A 19,232-nucleotide genomic window follows, 5' to 3' on the forward strand; every position below is an offset into this window, starting at 1 on the left:
GATATGGGGCCTAGAAGTCGAAATCTTTAAAATAGTGTCATTCCTTTTTCTCTTATTGACCACTTTGGCCCCTTAAGTTTTGTTAGTTTGTATTTACTTATTTCCTCATGGTTTTCAATATGTAAACATATATATATAACTCATATAAGCATGGATTTCAATTTATATTATCATATATAAGTTTGTATTCTTGGCATCTAAAGTTCTATTTGTATTAATGTTATGGTGATACTTCACTTGTACACGGTTGTAGTTTAAACTTTTAATTGAACATGTTTGATTTACATTGATTTGAAATAACGGGTTGTTACAGAAGCATCCCTCCACGTCAGATAGCTACCTCACGGCTACAATCAGGTCCTGAATCCCATCAAAAGTCTGGGGCTTCGTGTTATCGAAGTCCCGATACTGAAAAGTCCGGCTGGTCCCACCACCAGCGACTGCTACGACTGCAACGGTAGCCGTCTCAGCAAGAGTTTCATAGCGCTCATCAAAGTACTCCAGCATAGCAGTCTTGATAAAACCAAACATCTCCGGCAACTGCGCCTGGAACAGAGTAGCAACCTCATCATGCAGGATCTCTTGAATCCTGGCGTCCAACTCATCTGACCTCATCTGACCAATGACCTCGGGCACTGCTGGTCCATCCTGACTGCCATCTCCTAATCCTGACTCGGATCCAGTCACAAATCGCCTCGTAACCACCATACTGAAAATATACCAGGAATATATCAAACATTCCATATAATAACGGGGAACCAACTCCCAATAAAACTCTAGGGGTTGTGACTTCCTTGCTACGCGTATGGGTCCTGTGATTTCAGTAGTACGGGTGCATACTACCCTCTACACCTACCCTTATTTGTCTCAAGTATCATCACAACGCCCTAACAATATACATAAGCATGGAAAACACTTAATCCTCACTCCTAGAGGAAGGCTAAATATCTCATAACTGGCCGACTGACCTCGCACAACTCACCCATGAAACTTCCACCAACCCTGCAACACTCGTGTATGCTAGCCATACATAATGTTGGAACCTATAGACATTTGAATATCTGATCCTACCTTAAGACCTTCATCAAACAAGAAAAGGAAATACGGCCAAACCAAACATTATCAGGATATAAGATCCTAATTATGTACAAATATGATGCATACACTAAGCAACTACAGTAATGATATCAATTTCATATAAGGAAAACCCTAGGCTATCAGGCATCAAATAATCAGGCAATTCTATCATGCAATTCCGGAAGATCCCTAGCCTAAAACTAGCATGATGTTCTATCATATCATAATATCAAATATTTGTACCGTATTTTGGGGTCTACTTACTGGCTCCGGCTGATCATACACTCTGCATCCTCCTCTAGTATTTTGAAACCATTTGAAAATCATTTTGAAAATCTTTTTCCTTAGTTTGAGATTGGATTCACACGAGTGTTCCTCTAATTCACTCAAACTAAGTCTCTGGTACCAACTTGTAACATCCATAAAATGCATGCCAATTTAAAACTTTTCAACCATTCAAAAATCATTAATTATTACAAAGTGTTTTCAAAATAGTTTCATGTCAAAGTATCCCAGAAATCAAAATCATAAAATGTGAGGAGGTGCACGATCACGCCTTCGCCTTTCCACGATCATCTGAAGTACCTGAAACAAAATCCAAAACTGTAAGCCCAAAGCTTAGTGAGTTCCCCCAAAATACCAACGTCATACAAAACATAATCATATCATAACTGTAACTCCCTGTTCTTGAAATATCTTTGTATGGGTTCCCGAGAGCAAGAGTAAGGGCGTTTCAGTCCTTGATGTGGATATAGAGTTTAGCGGGAACGGCTTGATGGAGGGGATGTTGTAAATTATGGTTATTGGCAGCAATGGTCCCTAAAGGGGGGGAAATTAGCAAAAGGGGTCCCACGCATGCCAAGCATGTGCGTTTGTGTTTGGCTGGGTACGCCCAGCGTAAGCTGGACGTACGCCCAGCGTAGCAGAGGAAAGGAACGCGGAGGCCCCTCGGCATACGCCCAGCGTACGTCTATCATCCAGAAACCCTAAATTTAGGGTCAACCACTATATAAGGAACATAATGGTTCTTACCCTAGCCTCCATAAGCACTCTCTTAACCTCAGAAACCCTAGATAGCCGTCCCCTTCCATTGTTGGGTGTGTTTGGCCTTGGAAAGCTTGGTTTGGCAAAAGAGAGGCTAGAAGAAGAAAGAGGAAGTTGTCAAAGAAGGAGTTGAGTGGCTGGAGCTTGTAGATCTGGAAAGACATCATATTCTGAGGCTCTTTTGAGGTAAAAAGTCTCTAGCTTGACAATCATATTGTGTAGATCTATGTGTTGTGAAGTTTTGACATCATTCTTGTCCCAAAAACCTCATCGTGATGCATGTTTCGAGTTGGTTGAGATTAGCTGTCCTTTTAGACCCTAAGAGAGGTCTTGAGTAAGAAAAATGAGGTCCCAAGGGCTTTGGTTGTCTCTCATGTGTCATAGATAGGTCTTAATGGATTAAGAGCTTTATGGACGTCCCAAGTAATAAAGTTTGAGACTTTATGAATCCTAGGCATATTTGGTCTACGGATCTGAAGTTTGGACTTAAGAGCTGAAGCCATTAAGATCTTATGAGGAGTTGAAGTTCAGAGGAGTTACGCCCAGCGTAGTGGGTCTATGTCCCGTTTCCATTTCGCGATTAGCGTTGTACGCCCAGCGTACTCCCTCTGTTGGGTTTTCATTTTGGGCCTTAGGAGATTGGGCTGTTATTGGGCTATTGGATTTTGGGTCGTGACTGGACATTATGGATGGAGTATTGTGGACTCACTAATTATTATGGACCTTGGATCTAGGCCCATTTGGTGAGGTGGGCCCAATTTAGTAAATTGGGTCAATATTGGGCTTTGCTTCGGACTTTTGGTCTTTGGGCCATTAGTGGGCTTGAGAGCTTATCTAGTGATGGGCCTTTCATATTTTGATTGTGGGCCTTAGTTATGGACGAGATTGAGTTAAGGGTAAATTGGTCAATTTACCCTTGGAAGGATATTGTGTTGGGTCTAATGGTTATTTTGCTGTTTCGGATAGTTTGGGATTTTCGGTGAGGCGGTGATTCGGGAATCTGCTTCTTCAGTTCAGAGTTTCAGCAGTTGCGAGGTGAGTTATCCTTACTATATCAACCGGGTCTAAGGCAACAAGGTCGGCCATTTTATCGGATTGAGATCCGGGTATCGTTGTTATGTTATTGCTTTACTATGTTTGCATCTTGGTAGTTAGGATGATATATGTTAGAGACCTGGTTAAGGTCGGTATCCTGGTATATAGGATGATGTTATGCTAGTGACCGGTTAGGTCGGTATCCTGGTTAGGATGATGATATGTTATGTGATCTGCTAGATCTACTTGGTTGAATGTGAATTGTTATATGATTGAATGTTTATGTGCACATGGTTGTTGGACTAGAGTTGGGTTGAGGCGGGTCCTGCTTTGTGCTGTAGGCCAACATACCCAGGGAGGACCGGTTGTCCCGAAGGCCCAGCGAGCGGTCCGGATAGGCTGCAGGCCCCAAGAGGGCGGACCAGACGTGCCGAGGCTCGGTGAGTGGACCAGGCCGACTGAAGGCCCAGTGCGGGCGGACCAGTCATACTGTACACTGTAGACTCAAAGAGTGGACCAGGTGTATTGAAGGCCCGGTGCGGGCGGACCAATCACACTGTAGACTCGATGTATATGGCTAGACTCAGAGGGTGGACCAGGTGGACTGAAGGCCGGTGCGGCGGACCAGTTACACAGTAGACCCGAAGTGCATGGCTGTTCTGTGTTCTGATATGATATGGAATGTTATGCATGTATGGTATATGTGGTTGGTATTTTGGGGGTATCTCACTAAGCTTTCGGGCTTACAGTTGTGGTTTAATGTTTTTCAGGTTCTTCAGGAGACCGTGGCAAGGCAAAGGCGTGATCGTACCGCTCCTCATGATTATGTTTTATGATGTGGTTCTGGGAAGACTCTGATAATAATTGTATTGAAAACCTTTTTGTAATAACATTATGAAAATGGGTTGTTTTGAAAAGTTAAACTTGGTTGAAATTTTATGGCCGTTACAATAACAAACAAACAACATGCATATAGAGTCTACAGAAATAGTGGATTGCCCTCACTAGGCCTGCATTCTATCTTGCCCACTCTCAGAACCTTCAGCATGTCTGGTCTGTCCACCCAGGCCTTCAGCCTGTCTGGACCTTTCTCCGGGCCTTCAGCCTGACTGATATGCCCTACCAGGCCTGCAGACTATCCGGGCCACCCTGGGTATGTTGGCCTACAGCACAAAGCAGGTCCGCCTTAACCCACCCCAACCATAATCAACACATAGATAACAATGCTAGCATATACAAACAGTCAGACCGATCTAACAAATCACTAATCATAGCATTATCCTATAAACCAGGATACCGACCTAACAGGTCACTAAACATAGCACCATCCTATATACCAGGATACCGACCTAATAGGTCACTAAGCATATCATCATGCGCTAACCAGGATAACAATCCAAAAAGAAGGGTCGGCATTGGTGCCTTCGACCATGTTGATATAGTGTGAAGAACTCACTTCACAATGTCGATCGGAACTGAAATATCAAACTCCCAAAACACGGCTCTAACACCAACACCTACAACCACTATTGATCTAATTCTATAAATTCCCAAATTACCAAAATACCCTCAAAAGTCAAATTGGTCAACCCTTAGTCAAAGTCAAAGTCAAAGTCAACGGTCAAGGTCAACAGTCCATGTTAACCCAACTCATCGAGTGCAGCTTACAAACTCGTTGAGATCCTTCAGAACTCAAAAAGTTGCAAAAACCCCAATCAACTCGTCGAGTTACCAAGTAACTCGTCGAGTCCATGCATTATCCAGGATATCGGGAAAAACCCTAACAAACTCGTCGATTCATCTCGTTAACTCGCCGAGTCCATGCAGAATCCATAAAGCGGGAAACCCTCATCCAACTCGTTAAGTTGGCTATGCAACTCGTCGAGTTCCTTCAGTCCTTTTCTCATTCAGATGCTTTTAAGCGAAACCAAAGCTCCAAACTGTAGATCTAGGCTCCTAGGATGTAGTTATCACGTAAAGTTGCTAACTTTACGTGCATGCAAGGCTTCAAGAAGCTAAAACACTCAAAAATAGCCTTAGGAAGAGGTTTAGGGCAAGGAGAAGGGCCAAAGGTTCATAAAGCTTGAGGCTTTATGTCAAAGAGGGTCTAGAGGAGTCCAGATCTGAAACCATGTCCTTGTGACAAGCTCAAACCCGAAAGTGACTACATTTTGCACTAGAAATGACCATATACTAACATAAGAAGAGATCTAAGAAATGGAAAGCCAAGGTAAAGACTTTTTACCTTCAACTGGATGCCAACACGATGTAGATACTAGATCTACAAGCTTCTTCTCATTCCAAGCCTCTAAATCTTCAATCTACTTCAATAAATTCACCAAACACACACTTTTAGCCTCACACTCAAAATAGGGTTAGATCGATTAGGGTTCCTCTCTGGACATGAAAAGTGGCAAGGGTGGTTGGGGGAAAAGGACTTAAGGTCCTTTAAATAGGGTGCAACCCCTAAAAATTAGGGTTTGCATGCACAACCCCTACTTGTCGAGTTGGGGTCCTCCAACTTGTCGAGTAGGTTCTATAAACCATGTGGCCATATCTGTCTCTACACGACGAGTTGGGGCAGCCAACTCGTCGAGTAGGTCTCTAATAATGAATATAAAAACTTTAAAATTTATACCTGGGAGTCTGGGTGTCACAAGTTCAGACATATTATACAGTGTACCTGAATCCCTCAAAGTAAGGCTCTGATACCAATTTGTAACATCCTAAAAATACTAAGTAAAAAAAATTCATTTTTAAACAACCAAATCCCTTCATTCATTTGTTCAAAAGATAATCAGAGTATAAAGTATTCTCAAATCACATCAGAGTGTATCAAATAGATAATGCAGAATAAATATCTGAGGAGTGCAATGTGATCAAGTCGGACCCTTCCCTTTCGAACCAAAAGTCCCTGAAACATTTTAAACAAGAAACCGTAAACACAAAGCTTAGTGTTTTTCCCAAAATACCACATACCATATATAACATATCGGTTCTATTGCAAACCCAAGAAGATGTTATGGGCCAAATCATAGTCTTACTCCATGCCATGGGCCAAATCTTGGTCTTCACTTGTATAAGTGCTAGGGCCAGATCATGGTCTTCTATACAATTTTCAGGGGCCAAACCCCTAGTCTTACATGCAAATGCCAAGGGCTAAATCCTTGTATTTTATACAAATGTCAGTGGTCAAACCCTGGTCTTCCATGCAAGTATCACAAAGACAATTATCATCCCACAGAGTATAGTGAGAGAACTCACCTTGCAGCATAGACAACAACTAACTAGCTCACACAGCCAATAAATGGGTGCTAAACACTACCTACTGAATCACACAAGATAAACCCTTAGTATACCTTCTAAAATAAGAATTATTACCAAAAGTCAACGGTAAAGTCAATGCCAGTTGATCTCCGCGTTGTGGCACATTTTCGACAAAACAGTCGCTGCCAGTAAAATTGCCATGTCATGGTAATCATGCCACCACGTCATGACAACTGCATAGTGAATAACTTAATGGATTAGCTCGCAATCCGTTAAGCCCTAAGCTCATATTTTCTAGAAGGCTTGTTGGGACACTAATGGTCCATAAAAGTCCTTGCTTTGATGACATGCATTTCCAATGCATATCATTTGCTCAACTAGGTCAAAAGTGGCATAAATGGGAGTCAAAATCCATGTATGAGCTCAAAGTAACATAACTCTTTAGATCTAGAACATCTAACCCTCTTAGGACTACAAGGATCAATAAAGTTGCAAACTTTATTGAATCCAACCACTCCAAACACCATAAACATCATGAAAAGCCAATAAAACTTAGATCAAAAGAGATCTATCTAACAAGGTCTGAAAAAGAAGACTTACAAAGGTCCAGAAGATGATCTTATAGGTAGGGAGGAGTTGATTGCTTGATTCTTGCACTAGAGCCTTCTTCTTCCTTCTTTCCAATTGTACCAAAACACCAAAATAATCTCAAAAATGGAGGAAATGGGATTAGGGTTTGCTTCAAGGTTTTTGGAGGTGATAGAGGCTGAAAAGGATGCCCTAATCTCGAAGTTAGAGGCTTTAAATACAGAGAAACCCTAAAATATCATGGGCTTGGGACTGCCACAACAACCACGCCGTGGCACACTACTTGCCTCGTCGTGGTGCTCACCAGAAATACACGATCATAAAAAGCCATGGCATATCGTGAGCATCCATGTACCACGTCGTGACAAATATTTTCCTCAAAAACCATACTTTTGACTCCTTCAGGTCGCCATTGAACCATTTTATAAAACGGGTGTTACAATAGTATGCTCTATAAACTACTTTAAATACCAAAAAGCAAAATCTTAACTTCAGTTATTCACATCAAAGATTCAGAGCATCACAACAACTTCCTACCCAACAATAATAAACTATTATTTATTACACATTTAGTCACTTTTTGTACACGATTTACCATCAAACTTACATTTTTGTTCTGTAAATACCATTTTGATCGGCTATTGCATTTCTAGTCGTCTTACATGTTCAAGGAACACCGTTAAACTCATATTTTTTGTTCAAGAAACATCATTGCACTTACATGTTTGTACATGCTTTACCATTAAACCAAGTTTTGTACATATTTAGTCACTTTCATTTGTCATCATCAATTTTCCAATTAATTTCTCTGTCTAACATTACTCAAAAGAAGAAATAAAACACTTGTTTATTTTTTAAATTTTGTAAACCATTAGTCACACATTTCCCCGTTTCTCTCTCATTCTCACTACTTTATGAAAACCAACATACTATTAGATCTCTCTCTCGTCCCTTTCTTCTTGAATCATGTGCCACTAATAACCACATTCATTCAAGGATACAAATTTGTCGTTGGTTTGAATCGATTTTGCTACATGTTGAAAATGATTTTTAGATTAGTTACTTGTTGGTGGAGGTGATGGATTATGGACATGGGTGGTTCTGGTGGTGAAAGGTGGTAAATGGAAGGTGGGGTTAGTTGTTGATGGTGGATAATGGCTCTGAGAGGTGGACGGTGATAGTAGGAGTGCATGATGCTGACCGAATAAATTGATCGGTTCATAATTTAATTGTAAATCATGAAAACATACATTAACTTGTAATATCTAATCAAAATGATAAATTTAAACAGCTCAAGTGAATTTAATAACAAATCATATATAATAATAAAAATAAATATAAATATATACGAAAATAATAGATAATTAAAAAGTTAATCTTTATTAAACTTTTTGAATGATAATATGTAAGGGCGGTTGTTTCTTTATAATTATTTTTCTGACTTATACATCCCTTTTCAAAGAAAATGTTTTATAATAAAATGACTAAAAAGTCCTCCTAGAGAAAAAAACCTTTTTATTTCCTTTTTAGAAATGGATAAAAGTTATAAATACGAAATAAGTAAAATATTTTTATCTCCGCCTCTGCTTTGCTGCTCCTCTCTCTCTGTTCTCCGTATCTTTCTCTCTCTTCGCATCTTTTCTTAGACCTAAATTCAGCTTCCAAAATCGTCATTGGACAAGCTCTAATTCTTTGCTCTCAGGTACTTTCATCACGTCACTCGATCCGCCACTTATTATATCTGCTTTTTTACTGCTTAATTACAATACATCATGATTTGATATGATTAGGGTTTGATTTTGTTTATTTCGTGATGGGTTCCATGTAAGAGCTATTAAATTCTGTTTATTTATTTATTTATATTGATTCTTGTATAACTAGTCAATTCGAAGGATTTTGCTAATTCACACACATACATGCGTCTACCTGTTGGTTATATGCCTAGGTGTTCAATTAGTTCATCTTTTTCAGTTTCACTGTTATGTTTTTCCATAAAAGACGATGATAATGACAATGTTGGATTAAGATTCGTTAGCCTCAGGAGTGAATTCAATGCAATATAGAGTTGTGGAGATTAAACTTAGATTCCAAGTTTTGATGATTAGTTTATTTTATGTTTTTGTTTCTGTAGGGGTTTGTAGAGTTGCAAAATGGCAGGGAGTTCAAGTGAGGAGTCTGGGGTAGGCAGAATGTCAAACGGTCAACAGCTTTTAGGGGAAGCATTGGCGGAATGGAGATCTTCTGAGCAGGTGGAGAATGGAATTGCTTCCACATCACCTCCTTATTGGGATACCGATGATGATGATGATGATGATTGTGGTATCTTCTTTGTTACCTTCAATTTATAGATAAGGTAGAATTTGTATATGATTGCAATATCGCATGATGTAATGTAATGTTTAAGAATTAAGATAGTGTCCAAAGTCCAAACATAATTGCCTTGAAACACTTCCTACTTTTTACAACAAATGCATATATGTGAAATGTGATTAATTTTTGTTTGAGGTTTTGTGTAGTGTTATTATTGAATATTGACTAGAAGTATTATGAAATGTAGGAGCAAAACCTTCTGAGTTATATGGGAAGTATACATGGAAGATAGATAAGTTTTCACAGATTAACAAGAGAGAACTTCGTAGCAATGCATTTGAGGTTGGAGGCTACAAATGGTACAACAGTTATAACTTATAACTCTCATACTTCATCTTTCATTTAAAGCTTTTTTCCTGATATGATATGGGTTACAGGTATATTTTGATCTACCCTCAAGGTTGTGATGTTTGCAATCACTTATCTTTATTTCTTTGTGTTGCCAATCATGACAAGCTTCTTCCAGGTTTTTTTTTCTTTTTTTTGTTATGTTATGTTAAGTTACCATAAAGATAGTTATATAAGTTCTTCCTCTCTTTCTCATCAGGGTGGAGTCATTTTGCACAATTCACAATAGCTATTGTGAACAAGGACCCTAAGAAATCAAAATATTCTGGTATGTTATTCTTGTTCTAATTACTGATTCTGATTAGGAAAAGTTATTATTAATCACTTATATAAAATAAATGCATGTTTGTAGACACGTTGCATCGCTTCTGGAAGAAAGAGCATGATTGGGGATGGAAAAAGTTCATGGAGTTATCAAAAGTTTTAGATGGATTTGTTGATGCTGACACCCTTAAAATAAAAGCTCAAGTTCAAGTTATCAGGTTTCTACCTTATTCATATTCTTCACAAATCTTTCATTTCCTTTTTTCTCAAGACACATGATTCTCTTTGCTTATAACCTCAATCTTTTGTAGGGAGAGAGTCGATCGCCCTTTCAGATGCCTTGATTGTCAGTATAGGAGAGAACTTGTAAGGGTATATTTGTCAAATGTGGAGCAAATATGTCGCCGCTTTGTTGAAGAAAGAAGAGGAAGGCTAGGAAAGTTGATAGAAGATAAAGTTAGGTGGTCAAGGTACATACATACTGAATCTTCATGATTCTAATTCCAATTCCTTTCACTGATTCCATTCCTTTCATGATCCATCGGAATCCTGAATTCCACTTTGCTGTTTTTCAGCTTCTGTACTTTCTGGTTAGGAATTGATCAAAATGCAAGGCGCAGGATGTCAAGGGAGAAGTCGGATTTGATACTGAAAGTTGCTGTAAAACATTTTTTTATAGAAAAAGAAGTGACATCTACTTTAGTGATGGATTCTTTATACAGTGGACTAAAATCCCTTGAAGGTCAAAGTCAAACAAAAAACAAAACAAAGGGAAAATGTTTGGATGCAGAAGAAGTACCACAACCAGTACCTATAGTTCGGGTTGAAAAAGAGACATTTATCCTTGTTGATGATGTGTTATTATTGCTCGAGAGGGCAGCATTGGAACCTTTACCACCTAAAGATGAAAAAGGCCCTCAAAACCGTACTAAGGTAAAGTGTCAGTGTCTCTGGAATGTAATGACTGATTCCATTCCTTGACACGTGTTATGGTGGCATTTTGGTAATTTAGGATGGTGGTTCAGGGGAGGATTTCAGCAAGGATTCTATTGAACGTGATGAAAGGCATCTTACTGAATTGGGGCGTAGAACCATTGAAATATTTGTCCTAGCACATATCTTCAGGTATTAAGATTTAAGTTTATCTTTTTATTATTAAAAGAAAAAATAATAATAATATTATTATTAATAAATGTGTTACAATACAATACATCAGTAAAATAGAAGTTGCATACCAAGAGGCTGTTGCTTTGAAAAGGCAAGAGGAGCTCATACGTGAAGAAGAGGAAGCATGGATGACTGGAATTGAACAGAAAGCAAAACGTGAAAAGGAAAAGAAATCAAAGAAAAAACAGGTTTTTCTTATATTCTTATATTCTAAAACTCATATTTGACTTAAATTAATTTCAAAATTCTACTTGTTTACAGGGGAAACAAAAAAGAAACAACCGGAAACTGAAGGATAAAATAAAGGAAGAAAAAGCTAATACTGTAGTAATACAAGACAAACCTCAACTATCAATTGATGAAGCAGAAGATTTGTTATTGCTTGAAAAATCAGACATTTCTGATGTTTCAGATTCAGTTGAATGTGTTCCACTTGTTCTTCAGCCTGATTCAGATGAAAGAGATTCAATTCAAGTCAACTGGGACACCGACACATCGGAAGCTCAGCCGCCTACAGAAGCCGCCAGTAGCGGCGGTGCCAGCTGTCTCACCGTCGTGACTACTAGCCCTCCATCTATCATGGACGATTCTTCATCCACTTGTTCAACAGATTCAGTCCCATCACTTGTCTCGAATCGATCTTACAAAGGTCAAAAAAGTCAACCCCCGAAAACCAACCTCCAGAAAACCATATCTTCAGTCAAAACACTGAATACGGATAAAAATGTAATCCCAGTCAACACTAAAAATGGGACCAGGACCTTAAAACCGGCTGATAAGCCGGTGGAACCAGCGGTGCCTATGGTGTCCAGACCATTGAGTGCACCGCTGGTTCCAGGGTCCGGGTCCAGATCCGGACCCGGACCCACTCTTCCGGTTGCAGCAACGGTGCATGCAACATCGTTTCTGCCCCGGTCAATGAGTGCAGCCGGGCGGTTAGGTGCTGACATGTCACCGGCTCAGTCATACCGGAATGTTATGATGGGTGGTGGTGGTGCTACTGCAACTTCAACTAGTTTTAATCAGACTATAAATCCATCTAACTTGTATTCACCGGTTCCTATGATGACATCATCATCATCATCATCATCATCATCGTCCATGTTTTTACATGATGGTTTTGAAATGGTAGAAGATTCTAGAATGTTGTCATTTGGGGGGGTGAATATGAATGTGAATGTGAATGATCCGTATTTGGATCCGTTTTGTGACGAGGTTCCTGGTGGGCGAATGTTGGCTGATGAATTCCCTCATCTTGATATCATAAATGATTTACTAGATGATGAAGTTAGCCCTTTGTTTCATGGGCCCCACCATCTGACACGTCACTTGACTTACCCTGGTGGATCTATTGACCAAAGCTATCATGATGTACTACTCCATCATAATTATGATTATACCGGTGGGCCCCACCAACAACCTAACTTACAGGCGGCAGCTTATATGAACATGAACATGAACGGATTGATTCAGAGCCAGTGGCAGATGAGTGGTTCTGATGTATCGTATCCCAGCAGCAGCAGTTTCATGAGGAACATGGATGATAATGATGACATGTATGATGATGATGATCATCATCATCATCATCATTTGGATTACTCTAATAACATGATGATGGGTGTGAATGGTTATACTGTATACCACCGTCCTTCTAACGGACAGTGAATAATAATAGTCTGAAGCAAATGAAAAGAAAAATATATCTGATTACTAATAAAAGATGTCAGTCAAAAGGGTTTGGAGGGTTGTAAGAAAAAAAAACATCTTGTAAAAAGTGACGCTGTAGGCTGTCTTTTTTATTCTTAGTTATTAACTTATTTCTCTTGAATTTATTCATGCAGTTGTTGGTGTTTTTACTTTTTACAAAGTAGTTTGATTTTTAGCTATCGACTGTTTTGAATTGTTAATAGTTTTGTAAGTTATGTGATGATAACTTTTGTGTTTGCAAAATTCATAACAAGGCCACTTCAATTTCGTAAATGTAGTAAGTAGTAACCAGAAATTTTTGATAAATAAATACATAAAAATAATGCACCGAAAAAAAGTTTATAATCAACACCTAAAGTAAACTACTACTTCAATATATCATCTTAGAGAAAATCACAAAAATGGCCAAAATAGATTGGTCCTTCCAACATGATGAACAATAGTTTTTACTAATATCACAAGATCACCAATTTTGCAATACCGATTATTGCAAAATATCATTATGTCGTGAAAGAGTTTTTTCTACTATGACTACTGACATTTTGTAATCCATTTGTCGCAACTTGCAACACTCCTTGGTATTGTTAAATTGTTTTTCAAGAAATTTTGACTGGTATTTTGTCATTTAGCATAGTTAGGTTTTACAATGACCTTTGTGGAATGTGTTTTGCGTTACGAAATAATCCATATTGTGTTATATATATGGAGTAGTTTGTTAAATGTGGAGGCATATTTATACACATTGTACATCTTGAAGTTTTCAAACACATTTTTCTCAATCAAAATGAATTTATCTAATGAGATATTTAGAGTGCTTTTTTAGATGATCGTGGGAGAAAATCAAGGACAACATGGAGTATACAATGTTACAAGTGATGAATATTGGTTTCGGGTATAAATCTTTATGGGTTAGTTGATTGGGGGACAAGAAAGTTACATTTAGCATATAATAAGATTTGTTTATCTTTCTAACATATTGAATTATATATGGTATCGAACTAATTAATGAAATGTAACACCCCTTTGATAGATGTTCTTGCTTTGTTACGAAATATGATAATAATGTTTATTTCGACTATGTTGTCGAAGTTGGAAATAAGTTTCTTGTAAATTGAATGGATGTTGGAAATTGATTATATAGAAAATAGTCATGTGGAAATGGGTAAGGTGTCAGAAGCAACCAAGTTGTGTTTTCAATGTTGTTGATGAAACACATAAAATAAGTGGTTTTGTGTATGTTCCTCTGCAAGAAGGTAAATATGTTGGTAGGATGATGCTACATACTAGGTTGATGAATCAACAAGTGATTATTGAGACACGCTTCTCAATGTTGAAAATCGAATTATAACATATAAAAATATACAAGTAGAACAATTTCATTTATATTTTTTTAGGACAACTGATTTTATCCCTTGCAACACACTTTAACATCCAATAATCCCTTCGATGGAAAAGAAAAAGAAAAATGAAAAGAGAATGGAAAAAAGTGCAACATTGAAGTTATACCCCATTTCGGACTTGAATTTTGAAATAGGTAATTATCCGAAGAGTGGTATTGTTGATATAAATGGACGGACTTGCACGAATGGGAAGTAGAAAATACTTTTGTTTACCTTGTTGTCTCATGATGATAGCCTTTATATACTTATATTTTCCACACTGCCATAAACCACACAAATTTATGGAGTTGCATCCTAAGAGATGGTATCCCATTATGGATCCTCTAAATGGGAAATTATGATTAATTGATAGTCGTTACATCACCCTCTTCACATTTCATCACATAGGGTTAAATAAAGGGAAGATGACACATTAACTTAACAATGTATTTCGAATTTTCCCATTTGGTCCCGTAATTTATTTTCGTGTTTTTTGAGGAAATAAAATTGTTGTCAACCTGTTCTTTTAATCATTGCTACCCATTATAACGAGCTTTTTGTAAAAATAAGTTAGTTTTAGAATATATTGTAGAAATAGGCTTCTTTTTAGCTGGACCCACTCTATTTGTCATTCATAACGACAATGATATATATATATATATATATATATATATATATATATATATATATATATATATATATATATATATTCAAGTAAACCTCCTTAACTTTAATTGCTTTTCTATTATTTATATCTTTCATTGATTAATTCAAATTTTTACATTCATTATATATTATACATAAATAATTATTATAAAATATATAATTATAATTTATGTATTATTCTTAAGTAGTTATACCATTAAATGAATAATACAAATATCTTCAAATAGATATTAATATTAAATATATTACGTCGGAAAATTAAAAGATCAACTATAAACGATATTACATTAAATATACATTAAGTTAGAATTTAAATTAAACACTAAATCATAATATTCGTAATGATATTTTTATTATCGTTTATTTGTAAATATGAGAAAATCTTAATCTACAATACCTAAAATGTATAGCATGAGTTGTCACTATTTGTGAAAACTCTATAATTATATTATTTGTTTTTACTCCACTACAAAAGCAAAACTCTTATGCACACTCAAATGTAACTGTTGATGAAAACTCAGTAGAAATAATTGAGTGAATCGTCAAATCATCTCATTTTTTTGTATTATAAATTCTCTTTCTTATAATCAATAGTTTTTCATCTCTTCCAACCTAGCTAATGAATTTCTCTTACAATTCTTGAACTTAAATATTTCCTTCTTCTTTTTCTTCAACATTCGTTCATCCATAACAAGGTACATATTATTGGCTTTATGTCATATATTTAATAATAGTAATTATCATATGTAGCATACTTATTAATCTCTTTTCTAAATTTTGATTTATTTTGCAGTTATATTTTGTTATATATCATTATGACTCTAGATCGTCCGTTTATGATTAATTTATACTGGGGTGGTAATATTAAATATGAGAATGGTATCATAAAGGGAGACCATTCAACTTTTTCTACTTCAAATATTGTTAGGCACAAAATGGGGTATGAAGAATTTAAAGATTTATGTTATGCACATGTTGGAGTTGAAAAAGCATCACATAAGTTGAATATCTCATTATGCTATCAATTTGGAGGGCAATCCACTATTTCACGGGTCATAAATGATTCAAGTTTAGACGTAATGTATTATTTGGCTGAAAATGTTGCAAATTATTGGGGTTAAGTTTTAATTGAAGTTGAAAAAATAATGTCGCCTAAAAGTACTAGTTTTGTAGATCTCCTTCAAAATTTTGAGGTGTTGGAGCCCAATCCATCAAATGTACCATTTCCTTTGCCTGATTGTGGTACATTTGAGGGAGATTGTGATGAAGCCATCTCATTATATAGTGAAGATAATAGTAGCGAGTCATTATGTGTTGGGGAAGATTCTGATGATGATTGTGTGTGTGAAACTCCAGTTATGAACTTTATGAGTGATGTTGGAGATATAGGAGACAGTGACATAGCCGGTTTGGAAGACCGCATTCAAATAGATGTTTGGAAGGAGTCAGAAAATAAAATAAGGTTAGGAATGCAATTTGAAAGTAAGTTGCAAGTAAAAAAGGCAGTGACACTTTGGTCTATCAACCAAAATAGAGAGTTCAAAGTATATGATAGTAAGCCTAACTTGTGGGTAGCAAAGTGTAGGACTATAGGAAATGAAGAAGAAAGTTCTGGTAGTGTGCACTGTACGCCCCGTTGTGCATGGTATGTTCGTGTAGTTAAGAAGAAAAATCAAAACATATGGAAGATTACACGTTGGGTGGATGCATACAATTGTTTTGGATCATGTACTGGCAATAATAACAAAAACCTAAACTCTGCAACTATTGCCTTGTATATCCTCCATTCAACTGAAAAGGACGTTGCTTATCCAGTGAAACATATACAATCAGATATTAAAAATAGTCTGAATGTTGATGTTTCTTATGATAAGGCATGGCATGGTAGGCGAAAAGCCATAGAGAGTATTTATGGAACTTGGGAGAGTAACTTTGATGAGTTGCCCAAGTACATTGTAGCATTGCAGACTTCAAATCCTGATACAGTTGTGAAGTGGTTTCATTGTCCAAATAGCTCATCATCACATGTAGCGACATTCAAATATGTTTTTTGGGCTTTTGGACCAGCTATTGATGCGTTTCGTCTATGTCGACCTGTTATTTCAGTAGATGGCTGCCATTTGAAGGGTTCATATAGAGGAAAAATGCTTGTTGCAGTCACAAAAGATGCAAACAATAGTATATTGCCTGTTGCGTATGCTATCGTTGATGAAGAGAGTTCACATAGTTGGGATTGGTTTTTTTACCAACTTTGACATTTTGTTGTTCAAAACAGACAATTATGTGTTGTTTCAGACAGACACAAAGGAATAATTCATGCAATGGAAAATCTACCAGAATGGCAAGAGCCATTAGCATACCATCGCTTTTGTCTTCGACACATTAGAAGTAATTTCATGCAAAGGTACAAGAATGTGCGCCTTAAAAAGCTTTGTTGGTCTATTGGTAGCACCACACAAAGAAGAAAGTTTGTTATCTATATGAATGAAATAAAAAATATCAATCTTGAAGCTTGGCAGTATTTAAAGGAAATTAAAAGAAGCCAATGGTGTTTTTTATATGATGGCAATCGTCGATGGGGTTTCTTGACAACAAATATCTCTTAGAGTTTGAACAATGCACTTCGCGGAGCAAGACAGTTACCAATCAGGGTATGTATTGACCTTACATTCAATAGAACTGTACAACTTTTTAGAAAGTACAGTGATATTGCAATGAATTGCAATACACCTCTACCATCATGTATGTGGCGTCTCTTTCGAAAGCGAGAAACTTGTGCACAAAGCCATACATTAACCGAGTTTGACTACAGTGAAGGTGTCTACATAATTGTCACAAAGTTACAGATAAATGGCAAAGGGGGAAATACATACACTGTCCATTATTTTCAACAAACATGCACATGTGGTAAGTGGCAAATGGAAAGATTTCCATGTTCGCATGCTATTGCAGTTTGCGGTTATAGAGGGGATAACCCTATTTCTATTGTTAATATTGTGTACATTACTATGACGTATAAACAACAATATACATCGGCTTTTGTCTCACTTTCTCATGTTGATTATTGGTTAGAGTCGGATTGGAAGATTAAAGCAGATAACTCGAAACTTTCTGTGCATAGAGGCCGGAGGCGTGCAAATCGATTTCATAACGAGATGGACATTCGTCATCCCGACGAACCTCGCAAATGTAGACTATGTCACCAAACTGGTCATAATAGAAGAAATTGTCCAAATTCCCAGCCAAGATTCAATGCGACGTGAACTTTGTAACATTTTCAATTAATGTTTAAGTTACCGTTTAACTTGTATTGTAATTTTACGCTTAATTCGTATTGTAATGTCGTTTTTAATTTTTCTTGTAATTTCGTACTGTTGTAAAATATTTAGTATTAGTATCTATTTGAAGGTCTTTATAAACTCTATTTAAATGTATAATTCGTAAATAATAATACATAAGATATAATCATATATTATAGAATAAAGTAATCTATGTATAATATTTAACAAGAGTAAAAAATTGATTGTTCAATTGTAAAAAATATAATTAAGAAAAGTATTAAAATCGAAGGGTTAAAAATGAAAATATACATTTATTTTTCCGAAAGAATTGATTGGAATGGTGGGCCCTTATTCAAACCAACCTATTTCTACAATAGATTCTAAAACTAACCTATTTCTACAATAGTTTTTGAAAACCAACCTACTTTTACAAATAACTCCTATTATAACAGGTTTTACAAGTCAAATAAGTTTTTGAAGCTGATGTGGTTTCCTTTTCAATTCCAACTCACATTCACTGATTCATGGATTAGTCTCTGACACACACGGTGTTGGAACAAATGGGCTTTTAGTTAACAACAAACTCTTCTAGTGTTTTCAGGGTTTTGATTACCGAGGACCAGACCTTGTAATTCATCATTGCTTCGGTATCCTCCTTTTTGGTTTATGTTAATTCGAACACAAACAACCTAGAACTTTAAGAAGACATTACCGAAGAAAAAAAAACACCTCAAACCAACATCCAAACATTTCATATGAGTTTTGAACTTGTTTACATTAGTTTGAAAGCAGTCCGAACATCACAAATTTTCAAAACTCCGTTTTAGGATACATGAATAAAACAAGACGATAAAAGATTTCAAATTTTTGTTTGTATATAGACTTTTTAAGCCCTATAAAACACTTGTGGCCCCCAAATAATGTACTTACAAACTTTATAACCTTTCAAAATATTTCAAAAACATGATAATAATAATAAATAAATAAGAGCTTACACATATAAAGAACTAGAGATGGAAATTTGGAAATTGAGTAAGGA

At 36.6% G+C, this 19,232-nt stretch overlaps 2 protein-coding genes across 2 annotated transcripts; both read left to right on the top strand.

The window, feature by feature from the left end:
- The first annotated feature begins 9,148 nt into the window (after positions 1-9,148).
- LOC145049971 (TNF receptor-associated factor homolog 1a-like) lies at positions 9,149-12,935 on the top strand. The gene is made up of 10 exons (XM_078998299.1): positions 9,149-9,330; positions 9,569-9,680; positions 9,759-9,847; positions 9,929-9,997; positions 10,082-10,211; positions 10,305-10,463; positions 10,569-10,926; positions 11,006-11,118; positions 11,210-11,348; positions 11,422-12,935. Exons 1-10 carry the CDS (start codon positions 9,162-9,164, stop codon positions 12,823-12,825), a joined length of 2,742 nt encoding a protein of 913 aa, XP_078854425.1. The 5' UTR covers positions 9,149-9,161; the 3' UTR covers positions 12,826-12,935.
- A 3,122-nt stretch (positions 12,936-16,057) lies between these two features.
- Positions 16,058-18,175, top strand: LOC145049972 (uncharacterized). Its single transcript, XM_078998300.1, has 3 exons — positions 16,058-17,106; positions 17,188-17,316; positions 17,608-18,175. Exons 1-3 carry the CDS (start codon positions 16,058-16,060, stop codon positions 18,173-18,175), a joined length of 1,746 nt encoding a protein of 581 aa, XP_078854426.1.
- The last annotated feature ends 1,057 nt before the right edge of the window (positions 18,176-19,232 follow it).

This window comes from Lactuca serriola, chromosome 5 (assembly GCF_051521515.1).
Source record: "Lactuca serriola cultivar US96UC23 chromosome 5, Lser_US96UC23_V15, whole genome shotgun sequence".
Classification (NCBI taxonomy): Eukaryota; Viridiplantae; Streptophyta; class Magnoliopsida; order Asterales; family Asteraceae; genus Lactuca; species Lactuca serriola.

Excerpts from the sequence above, each read along its gene's own strand:
- LOC145049971 (XM_078998299.1), top strand. The coding sequence starts at position 9,162 with ATGGCAGGGAGTTCAAGTGAGGAGTCTGGGGTAGGCAGAATGTCAAAC. Across the intron at positions 10,212-10,304 it reads GCTCAAGTTCAAGTTATCAG|GGAGAGAGTCGATCGCCCTT; the intron begins GTTTCTACCTTA and ends AATCTTTTGTAG. Across the intron at positions 11,119-11,209 it reads GTCCTAGCACATATCTTCAG|TAAAATAGAAGTTGCATACC; the intron begins GTATTAAGATTT and ends ACAATACATCAG.
- LOC145049972 (XM_078998300.1), top strand. The coding sequence starts at position 16,058 with ATGTCGCCTAAAAGTACTAGTTTTGTAGATCTCCTTCAAAATTTTGAG. Across the intron at positions 17,107-17,187 it reads AATAGTATATTGCCTGTTGC|ACAATTATGTGTTGTTTCAG; the intron begins GTATGCTATCGT and ends TGTTCAAAACAG. Across the intron at positions 17,317-17,607 it reads AGAAGTAATTTCATGCAAAG|AAAGTACAGTGATATTGCAA; the intron begins GTACAAGAATGT and ends ACAACTTTTTAG.